General features: G+C 46.5%; 3 protein-coding genes and 1 non-coding gene across 4 annotated transcripts; 3 read left to right on the top strand and 1 right to left on the bottom strand.

Moving 5' to 3' along the window:
* The first annotated feature begins 1,488 nt into the window (after window positions 1-1,488).
* On the top strand, window positions 1,489-3,097 carry LOC132041891 (large ribosomal subunit protein uL2mz-like). The gene is given in 5 exon segments (XM_059432570.1): window positions 1,489-2,485; window positions 2,834-2,859; window positions 2,862-2,911; window positions 2,913-3,057; window positions 3,059-3,097. Coding segments are annotated over 5 exon segments (1,128 nt in total). The 5' UTR covers window positions 1,489-1,617.
* A 1,702-nt stretch (window positions 3,098-4,799) lies between these two features.
* Window positions 4,800-5,664, top strand: LOC132041890 (uncharacterized mitochondrial protein ymf1-like). Its single transcript, XM_059432569.1, has one exon. The coding sequence runs from the start codon at window positions 4,800-4,802 to the stop codon at window positions 5,277-5,279; it is 480 nt and encodes a 159-aa protein (XP_059288552.1). The 3' UTR covers window positions 5,280-5,664.
* On the bottom strand, window positions 5,553-6,686 carry LOC132041888 (putative cytochrome c biogenesis ccmB-like mitochondrial protein). Its single transcript, XM_059432568.1, has one exon. It carries the CDS (start codon window positions 6,181-6,183, stop codon window positions 5,563-5,565), a length of 621 nt encoding a protein of 206 aa, XP_059288551.1. The 5' UTR covers window positions 6,184-6,686; the 3' UTR covers window positions 5,553-5,562.
* A 1,420-nt stretch (window positions 6,687-8,106) lies between these two features.
* TRNAK-UUU (transfer RNA lysine (anticodon UUU)) lies at window positions 8,107-8,179 on the top strand. Its single transcript has one exon. It is a non-coding gene; the product is annotated as a tRNA-Lys (tRNA).
* The last annotated feature ends 2,940 nt before the right edge of the window (window positions 8,180-11,119 follow it).

The raw sequence follows: 11,119 nt of genomic DNA, 5'->3' as shown, positions 1-11,119 counted from the left end.
GAATTTGGGGAAAGATAGAGAGCTCTCTAGGCTCTCCTGATCAAATTGAGAGTTCGCTTTGCCAGTCCATGAATATGCCGCACCCAGCAGTTCGAGGAGTTGGCCAGATACGGGTCGAAGCCCTGCCTCGAAAAAGTCAGGACTTTTGGGCAGATTCCAGTATCCGACCCATCTCTTTCTGCCGATTCCCCGGGTTGTCGGAATCTCTGGTTCGATCAGGACCAGGAGTCCCATTCATTCGTTTATGGGAGCGACTCTCTGTTCACATTCTCCACCGGGTCATCAAGTGATTAGCCAGCTCAATCCATTTTTCCATCCGATGATCTTCACCCTAGGACTGACTCTGTTCGACCTGCCTTGATTGCCTAGCTAATGCTACCGTCGCAAGCAACCTCTCAAAGAATAGGGAGTGAACGACCCTTCTATCTAGATCGGTGATTCCGTTCGGCCGAGCCAGCTATCGAAAGTCTTGCAAGCAACCTACACTAAGCGTCGCGAGCTAGAAGCTAAAGTGAATCTTTTTTGGCATCTTTTTCTTTGCTTTGACCGCGACTTTGTTTGGTCTTCCTCTTTCCTTCGGCCCATCTTTCAAAGCTAGCAAAAAGTTCGAGCCTTCGGGATCTCTCTTGAACGGCGGTCGGTCAGTCCTTTTCTTCTGTTGATGCTGAGACTGTCTCCCATATCATTCGATAATAAAGATCCACTACTTGCCTTGTCGACGCTAAACTCAGTACCTCGCTTCCTTACTAGTACACCTACTAGACCCATACTCATTACGAATGTGTTCACCAGACATCTGACTTAGCAACCTTCTGCTTAGACCGGCAACGATAAGGAAGGAGATCTATGGATAATGGGATATAGAAGTCAGGTGCGACGGTCAGCTCAGTCAGAGCGGAAGCGGTCAGGCAAGGTTATCGTCAGACAATGTAGTGCAAGCGACGGGTAGCGCTTGCCATATGAAGAAGGCGACTACAATGGGAGACGAAGGCGACGTGGGCTTGCCATATAGATGTAGCGCTTGCAAGGCAATTCAGACGACGTTAGCAAGATGTAGCGCTAGCTAGGTTAGGGTAGCGCTTGCCATAAAGAAGCTAGCCAGAAAGCAGGTCAGGCAGGCGAGCGATAGTACAAGCAAGCTAACACGCGGGCGAGGTTGAAGGGGTCTTGCGCAACCTTCGGATTATCGCAAGCGCAACCTTTGACCCCTTCGTCGACAACCTCTCATTTGTTCGACTACTCGCGGGGCCTGCTGCGTTTAGGTATAAGAAGCCCCACCCGGGAAAAGAGTGTAAAGCAGTACTCATGTGAAATTGTGTCCCTTGTAAACGAAAGAGCTCATGCCATAAATTGCTAATGAAGACCGGGTCCCCAGTCGCTGACAATTGAGTGTGGCATTCCATGCAATGAATATATCAGTCAATGACGTCTTCGTTGCCAAGGTAGATCTTTTTCTTTGCCTTTCAAGATATTGCGTATAAAGAGAAAGATAGCCAGTCCTCTTGGGCGGCCGAGAGTGTTATGTAAAAAGGACCAAGGAGGATCCTATCCTAAAGGAGAAGGAGGAGGAGTAGGAGCTCGCTTTAGGGGCGGAATCTAATGATTACGAGATAAACAATGAGACAAAGGAGAGCACTTAGACAATTCACTTTGAGTACAGGGAAGTCTGCTGGTAGGAATTCCTCAGGGCGTATTACGGTTTTTCACCGAGGGGGTGGATCGAAGCGATTGCAGCGAAGAATTGATCTGAAACGAAGCACTTCGTCTATAGGCATTGTAGAAAGGATAGAATATGCGCCTAATCGTTCTTCTCGAATCGCTCCAGTACGATGGACCGGGGGGGGGGTCCGCCAGAGAAAATGCAACACGATAGAAGAGTTCGCTCCGCCGCGTAAGATCCTCGAATCAACCACGACTACCATCTGCGGTCCATTTTCGTTCTCTTCCCTGCCCGGGAAGGGGGATCAAAGAAAGGTAGCTTGCTTCTCTCCTGGACGGATGGCGACTTATGTAGTGGTCGGCCTTCCTACCAGAATGCCTTCTTGGTCGAAGAGCCCCTTTTTGACTAGTAAGGACGCAGGAAGCAAAAAAACTTGCGCGAAGGACGTTTTCTTCTCTGCCCTCTCCTCTCCAAAGGCCAAGGGAGAGACTGCATCCCTTTCCTTCGGTAGCTCTTTTGGTTTCCCAAGGATAGCGGTAGCTGGGGCAAAGCCCGCTTTCTTCGCTCCGCGAATGAGAGAGAAAGTCAGAGGAAAAAACACGTTCTCTCTTTGCGAGATCCGAAAGTGGAGAACGCATAGCATTCTATGGGTACATAGGATCAAACGTAAAGCAGCGCTCTCTTGGCAGAGTTTTAGGCGGCAAGAGACTTTAGGGCTTGTTGGAGCTTCTGAGCGTAACGAATCGAAGCCGAAGACGGATCAAGGTAGCTTGCCTGCCAAGCCGATAGGCGAAGGGCTGAAGGATGGAACGTGCAAAGTAGATCGTGCACCTGTCGTGTGACCCGTTGGTCCTAAGCAATGTCTTGCGCGAAGCGACCCACAACGAAAAAGCTCCCCTTTATGTTAGGGGAGCACTAAAATGCAACTTCGATCGGATGCGGGTATCAAATCCCGCCGCTGAGATGTCCAGCGGATTCCTGGGCCTTGACGAATGGCCGGCCACCTTTTACGTTAGAAGAGCAAAAGGCCCAGGGCATAGCAGGATGAACCAATGTGAATGAGTGTAAGCTTCGTTGCCCGAACACGATTGGTGCTGACCACACTAGGTGCTACCGTGGTAGCAAGAGAGGCCAGGCGGTGACAATTGAGAGGTTGTCACTGAGCATTCCTAGTCACACGGGAAAAGAGGTCAAATGGCAAGGCAAGGCCATACGCCCGTTTGGCTCCTCGCGGAGTATAGCTCACATCCAAACATCTGATTGGGGAACGGGGCAACGCCCATGAAGCTCCGGCGGAAAGGGAAGGCCTGCCAGGCCGTATGCCCATGGGTGCAGGATTCTTCGAAAAAGCGCGGGCTGACTCGGAGACCTGGGACCTTGGCTTAGTAATGAATGAAGGGAAGCTCTTCGAGCTTTCTCCGCCAGCGGCTTATGTAGTGGTCGGCCTTATAAAGCTCGCTAAGCCTCGCTTCCCTCTCCCCTTCACTTATGTTGTGGAAAATCGTCGTCGGCATTCTATAAGCGACTTGACCGAGTCTACGAAGCTTTGCTTTTCTTGTAGTCGGCCCGTAATGCCTCCCTTCATTTGCTTGCCTCCTTTCAGCTCAGAATGCCTAATGCCTATTATTTAGTGCTAGAAGCTAACCGCCATAAGCTCACCCTTCGGGTCTCGCTTCCAGCGCAGGAGGCCAAGCATTCTGCCAGACGTCCCGGCCTGGGAGCCCCGTTCGCCTTTGGTACTTCAGTAGATCTTCACAAATAAAAAGCGCTACTTCAGCCTTAACTACAACTACATTACGCAAGCCCCGCCGATACCTACCTATAGAGTCAAATTCCAATAAAAAAGTACCAGTGACGGCGACTTTCTAGGTTTATGGATTCAGTCAGCTAAACTCCATCAAACTCCTCAATCAATATCAACAAGATGTCGGCTTAGGCTTGGTTTACTTTGGTTTGAATGTAAACTAAAATAAGCGGCGTTTATTCAAACAAAGGGAACCGAAGGTTTCCTTGTTTAGTAGTACGAAAGTTGTTCTACTATTAAGATGTTTAATATACAACAACAATATGTTGTGTTGTAGCTGTAGAACAGAATGCCGTTCGCCTTTACTTTGACTTTCTGAGAAGGACTTAAGTAGCTAAGTTTCCAAAGGTGAACACCCCCCTGTCCTTTATAGTATAGTCGTAAAGGGCTTCTCAGAAAAGTAAGGAAGAAGGCATTCGAAAGGCCGACCACTATCTCATAGGCATTCTGGTGGTAAAACCGACGACTACACGGCTCTATACCAAGTCATGAGCGATAGCGAAGCCAAGCCGCCGTCTATAGGCGAAGGGACGAAAGCCCGACGAAGGCCTATGCTACAGTAAGCAAAAAAGTAGGTTGAGGTTACGAAGTCACGACGCCGTATACTATACAAAGGGAAAGGCGTCGGTACGGAGTCACGTCAGCTGTGGATATAGACTAGGCTATAAGGAACGGAGTCTTAAACTATGGACCGAGACTACACTAAGGAACAAGGAAGCTTGACTGAGAAAAGAAGTCAAGGAACGAAGCTGCTTCTCTAATAGCCCCGTTGAATAGGCGGGCGAAGGCTTTTTGAAAAAGTCTTTTTTGTCTTGTAAATGCATTTTTTTCTATTTAGAGAGAGGGGGCTTCAAGTTCTTAGGAAGAGCCGTACGAGACAGCTCACGTACGGTTCGGGAGCCGAGCCCCTGCGCAGGGGCTTAGGTCAACACTTATATAATAGCCAGTCATCAATTGGAGGCGGGCAAGATGGTGATGAATTGCGATTGGTCTAAACCTTCGACTAGCGACTTATTGCGGCCTGCCCAGAATGCCCATACAGACTAAGACCTTATTCACACAGCGAAGAAAGGCCGAGTGGAAGGGGGCAGTCAGCTGGCTGCTTCTTTGCCATGCGCTTTGCTTCGCTTTATTTTCTAGAAGAAAGAGACCAAATGAGAGTGAAAGGCAAGGGCAAGCGATAGAAAGGATAGTCCCTCGCGCGAACTACTACTACTAGAAAATGGTGAGACCATTAGTGAAAGAAGGACCAAGGAGGATCCTATCCTAAAGGAGAAGGAGGAGTAGGAGGAGTCAGTTTTCTTTGAAGATCGAGGAACGTAGTGTCGGACAATTATGCCATTCGGAAGAAGTCTTCTACAGAAGAAAAGCCTGTTACGAGTAAGTGGAGAGGAAAGATCTCCAGAGATTCTTATCTCATTCCATTCCAGTGGCTCAACCAGTAACCAATGGCGAAAACTCAAAAATCCATGGTTTCCCGGTAGAACCCTATTTCGCCCAAGTTGTTTCGGAACCGGAAAAAAGAAGCGGTTTTTCGCACAGCTTGCTCATAGTGCAGGTCCCACTTGTATATCGTATTTGGCCGAAGAAGCATCGGACAGGTTGGAGTTCTTACCTTCTTGGGACTCCATGGACCAAGATCTGCTTTTATTATATGGTCAATACCGATCTACTTTAGTAGATCATATGGATGTAGAAAAAGCTTCACATTTGGATGAAATAGAAACATCTCTTTTCCATTTCTATTTACCCAGTTCATATCTTTGTTTCGTGTGTTCCTGGGAGGAATTCGATCTCGGAATACCACCTAAATAACTACGGCCAGAGAGTCAAATAGGTCGGGAAGAAAGAGTCTGAGGTCGGGTCGGACGACATAGATCTTGGTTGGTTCCACCACCACTAGAGATTGGACATATATATAATCTTTCTTCTAAAAAAGGGATTCTTATATATATATTTGGAAAATAGCTGCAAGACCAAGTGCAAAAAACCGAAAGCCCTTCTTTTATTGTTCTTCCTCCCAGATACATGGCTTACATACCCGGCTCAACATTCTTGGAAAACAATAGAATCGAGGGTTCGGAGGAGAATTGGCCATTCAATCTTGTGAACTAATCGAGACCGAAATTGGAAAAAGAGATACGAACGGAGAGGAATAACCAATCGATGAAAGAACATGAAACCATTCTGTTTCAATAGAGGTACGAGAAACGGTTGGGGGCAATGAAGTAGGTGAAGTGGTTGGATTTTGCGAGCTGTTCCAACCACTGCTGGATGTGATTCCAAGAGCCGAACGAGAATGAATACCACACAGAAGAGTCAAGACCAGGCTACCTAATGGAATGTTTAACCGATCCATTCCGGATCGACCGAATTGGTACGGAAGTTGTAACATGGGAAAACCACGGAAAACACGACTTATTTGAATAACCCGGTGACCTACCAATTGTAGAAGTAGGATTTTTGGCAAGCAATAAGCACTTAAATAATACAATTCAAGTGTACCATCTTCTTTCTCATTTCGAGGAAAAGGTGCGGAAGGAAAAGGAAACAACGGAGGGATCCGAATCGGACCTAAATGGGAATGACATGAAAAGTCTTTTTCAAAACCTAGCATTAAGGGCGTTACGACGATATACGAGAGGAATAGAGAAAAACTCGTGATTGGTGTGGAGGGGAAGATCTGTTTATGATATAGTTCAAGAAAGAGTCGTCTCATTTCCTTACTTCTTTCTAATTCATTCACTTCAAGACTGGTTCTGAACGCCGCGTAACATCATCTTCAACCAACCTCCACCGTACTTTCGGTGCGACCACTAAAGAATTGCTTATACACTAAAGAGCTGCTTATATACGTTTACTAAAAGACTGACTTTCATTCATTATCATTAGTCCAGCGTGAAACGTCGAAAGAGAGATGTGCCTAAGGCGGCATGTAAGCAAACTGTGCACGCTAAGAGAAGAGGAGAGATGTTCGCAATTACTACCACAAGAAAGCCGCCCCCTATCTTCTAAAGGGGCCCGTCACTTCGTTCGTACCTTCTTGGCTTAGGCTTCCAACTGAACAACATGGCCTTGCCGCCCCGCCACTAGCAGAAGCTAAGCGCTTGAAAAGCGCGCTAAGAAAGGTTGCTTCTGTCGCCCTTTCTGTGCAACAGTCCACCAGTAGCGGAAGAGAGGGTTACCGTACATACAAGAGTCTTCCAGTTCTTACGGAAGCTCTTTCTTACCAGTCAATCAAGTAGTACAAGAACTGTATCTTATTTTATAGCCCGGCGCGGCGGGTCGCCTTTTCAATGTTGTAGATAGAAGAAAGTATTAAATAGATAAGGAGTAGGTGAGTGAGTGAGTCCTCACTGACCTGAGCGATTTCGATCACCTAGCAGGCCTTTTATTTGGTAGGTAACATCGCCAAAGCGTATCATCAGATTTGACTACGAAGGAAGGAACTCGAAGTGAAAGGGCACCGTCTTGTGCAAGGCAACGATAGTTGGCCCTCTATCATCTTCTATCTGGTAGACTTGGTAAAAGGGCCCCGACTTATTTCCAGAATGTGAGTTCGACCGCGGCTTCCCCCTTTTTTTGGGGGGGATCAAGTTCCTTGCCAACTGCCACCTATCGACCCCGATCTCTTTTCATTTGTTTTGGATATTACCAAACCTAGCCTAGCCCTCGTAAATCACACTAAAGCGGACACCCAACTATGGAAAAGCCTCCTTAAGGGTGGGTTAGGTTAGTCAATCCGGCCCGAGACGCGTTCGTTGACAAAACCGCCGTAGGAATTCCTACTTTTCAATAGAGCGGAGGCGAACTGATCAACGAGAAAGAGGCCCTACTCACTACAAACGAATACACCACAAGATTGAACTGCACTCATGCCTCTCCCGCATCAAGTTGACCGCCCCCCCTACGTAGTGATTCTATCAATCATGTACGTAGGTAGGACCCTCCATTCTGATTGGTATATCATGAAAAAAGAAAGCCATTTGCACCAGGCGCACTGCGCTTTCCCTTGCCCAGATGTTCGCCTTTCTAAGTCAAGTAATGGTGACCCACCGAAGACTGGAGCTTCGTAACATGTTGACGAAGGCCCCCGAACTGAGGGTTCGGTCAGTAGAAGGGACGACTTTGTCTCCCCGGAAGAAGAATAGCCCCGCTCTCTAGCCGACTGATCCCGTTGATCATATAACTGGGAGGGAACGTGTCACATTAGAGGTGAACGATCAGAGGTGTCCTCTAATCACCACGACGAGGCTGGTCCCTCTTTTAGTAGACTCAGCTATGAATATTCATGAAGAAATGAATGCCGGGCTCTTTCTTTCACTGCTAACCCCATTTTCAACATGCTGAAACTTTCTGTTTCGTCGAGCCCCGAGCTTGTGGTCCTCCTTTGAGTGTGGGTTCAATTGAATGAATCTGTCAAGTCAAGGAAAACGTACGTAGCAGCTGCGCGAAAGCCGTTGCGCCGACGCGCATCCCTTTTCTTGCAGGAGTGCTAACGCGCGACCTTACGTTTTCTTCCGCTTGCTCTGCAGTACGAGCCTCATACAGAGCCGCGCTCCTTTAATATGATGAGAAGAAGGGGGGCCGGCCTCTTTTCCGTACCAATCCTTATTTACTACTACATCTTTTTTTGGGTGTTGGGTGTATAGCTCAGTTGGTAGAGCATTGGGCTTTTAACCTAATGGTCGCAGGTTCAAGTCCTGCTATACCCAAACCTACCTTACACTCTACTATGAATAAGGATGCATAGTAGCCTTCAAAGATGACTCTTTGGCCTTTCGACTCGCTTCGGCGACTTCGCCCTTTAAGTGACAAGGGGGTGAGCCGCTCCAAGCGGAAAGCGATAGTGAATCCCGAACTTGCCCACGCTCATCCAAACCGGCCTCAAAAAGCGATCGGAAAGCGAAGCCCTTCCTTCCAATCCAAGCCGGCGAAGCCGCCCCTATATCTAACCACCGCTCACCCCGATCACATATTGGCACGTTCATGATGCATCATAATCAAAAGGCCGTAAAGTAAAGAAGACCTATGCATCAGTGTACTGTCATGATCACATATTAGCTCGATTTTCTTGACGGCTTGAAGGCGAAGCCGCCTATTTCTTAGGGCAAAGGGCGCTCCATCCTCCTAACTCCTTCCACTTCTCCCAGGGACAGGAACTACGGCTTGACCTTCGGGGAAGAAGTCCGTGGGACCCCTCCTTCGAGGGCGCCTAGATAGTGAAAGGTTATCCCTTTGCAAGGCTGGAAGCTAAGCAAAGTCACGAAGCTGGCTGACTACGCTCGAGCAGAGCTCAGACCCGGAGGTGGTGGCTGAACGCCCCTTAGCGGGAAAATTCTATAACCCCAATTTCGGGCATCAAAAAATTCTTCGCTAAAATAGACGCCTACGAATTTACCTGTTGGGAAGGTTAAAGCATTATGTCTATCCTTATAGGGTAAGAAGGCTTTCTCTATTGTAGAGAGGACACACTACAAAAGCCTCAATAAAGCCAAAGAAGTTATCCAATTCCGCCTTTTCGAAATTATTATGCCAGACGTCCCGGCCTGGGAGCCCCGTTCGCCTGGCATCGGAGAAGTTTTCATTATAAATGGATATAAGGAGTTCACATCGTAATAGTCTAAATTTTCACCATAGGGCTTATAGACATCGGCATGTCCATAATAATAACCACGCCGAATGAAGCGTTCTTGGTTTCGAGTTGGTATATGGATGGGCCAACTCTTTGGGTCGTAATAGTGCATACGAAAGATTGATAGAGCTAGCGATGACAACGTTATTGTATCAACGATGTCTATTTTGTACAGATTCCAATAAATCTCTTGTGCCTTCAGCATAACGCCACCTAAGAGACGAATATCTTGTTTCAGATAAGCCAACAATTGTTGACCTATCTCCGGAAGATACTCAAGTCGTAATTTCTCATAGGGAATGGTGCCTTTAGAACCGAATTTCGGGCATAAATCCTGGGCCAAGTTATTTAGCGCAGCGGGAAGGAGAAGGTAGGAATCCCTTATACGGAACAATAATTTCTTTTTTTCATTTCCACGATAGACTTTTCACTCGTACATTTTATGCTTCCTCATCACCGTTTGGAAGGAGTACTTGCCGATCTGAGAAGTAAAAGCTCTCGTTACTATAATGCCATCGTATCGTGAAAAGTGTTGGAAATAGACCGTTCGAATTTCTTTTTCATCTGATACCACAGCCGCTAAACGCTCTATCTATAAAGTCGAGCATCATACGTTCACTTCGTTTTTTGAAATCTGATATTGAGAAATCGTTATCTTCACTGAAATATGTTTCAATATAATATTCAGACTTGGAAGCAAGATCTTCACCCGGCTTAACCACTAAGAACCCCACTGCGCAAGGAACATGAACATCGTCGTGGAGAGCAGCCTCTATATCGGCAACAATGAATGGGCTCCTTTTTATTTTCTTAATTGCTTTCAGTGCGGGTATATGATCGGGACGACGACTCTTCTTACCCATAGCTACCACTTCTACAGGTTCATCACTCATTGTCCCGCCATCCGTTAATTCATCACAAAGTTGCTTCCAAATTTCCTCTAGGCTAAAAGGGTGGACTTCACGGTGTTCAACCCTTTCGAAGAGATAGATTCGAACCCCTACTCGGTCTAGCTGCCCCTCTTCGTATTTTATTTCTCAGCCTTTTCACAGACTTGTTTCAAAATTGCATTATATACACGAAGCGGGGGTACTTCTGCGTTATCGGCCTTTACTAAAATTGCATTTCCTGCTGTAAAGTCGGCTCGTTCGTTATTTGTATGTATCAGACCATAATGGATAGTGAATTTAATAGAACGAAATCCGCTATTGTATGCAGATTTCATTCACAGTATCATTACCGCTAATGAGATAACTTCAATTTCGACACATTTAAGGTAAGGTTTTTTAAAGCGGAATTCTGCTATTCTTATTGACTCAAGGGGGCTATGATATTTTTCCTCAGCGATCAACTTGTAGAGAAATCCAGACTGGAACTATTGATGATTCTACGTTAGCTCTAAAGTAAGGAGACCACTTAAAAACCCTCATCGGATAAGAAAAGATATACCAGATAGAGCGCAACCAAGTCCATTTTTGAATGAGAAGGCTAAATCATCACCTTATTTGAGGAAGTAGCCATGGAAGATTGGGTCTGTATGGCTTCCTGGGGTCGAAAGATCTTCCTTCAGCCTTGAAAGTATGCTGCTGCTTTAGCGCGAATGAAACCATTTCTCAAAATCAAAAGGAATCCTCCTCTTGAGGTTGGTAACCTAGCCCAAAACCATGCTCATGGGAAAAAAAAGTATGGGGAAATTAAAAGAGACCTTGATGTCTTCGCCCTAAGCGCATGCCAGGAAACTCATTCCTCTCATGATTTCCATGACACGAATCTTACTCTAGGGATCGAAATAAAAGGTAAAAGACTCCTTACTCGTAATTAAACCCACTAATCATCATATCTTTTTTACCATGTTCGATTTGCAGAATGGGGATATTCGAATCCGGTCCTTCTGACATATCTGCATCCCCATGTATAGTAAGAGTCTTTCCAACGAGGAACTGAACTCTTGGACTGGCTGAAAGGGAAGGGGGAAACTGTACAAGGTATTTTTCACTCGTTTACGGGACCAGTGTCAAAG

The sequence above is a fragment of the Lycium ferocissimum genome, unplaced genomic scaffold (genome assembly GCF_029784015.1).
Source record: "Lycium ferocissimum isolate CSIRO_LF1 unplaced genomic scaffold, AGI_CSIRO_Lferr_CH_V1 ctg12184, whole genome shotgun sequence".
Lineage (NCBI taxonomy): Eukaryota > Viridiplantae > Streptophyta > Magnoliopsida > Solanales > Solanaceae > Lycium > Lycium ferocissimum.
The sequence above is the reverse complement of the archived record's forward strand: the minus strand, read 5'-3'. Positions and strand labels throughout refer to the sequence as shown.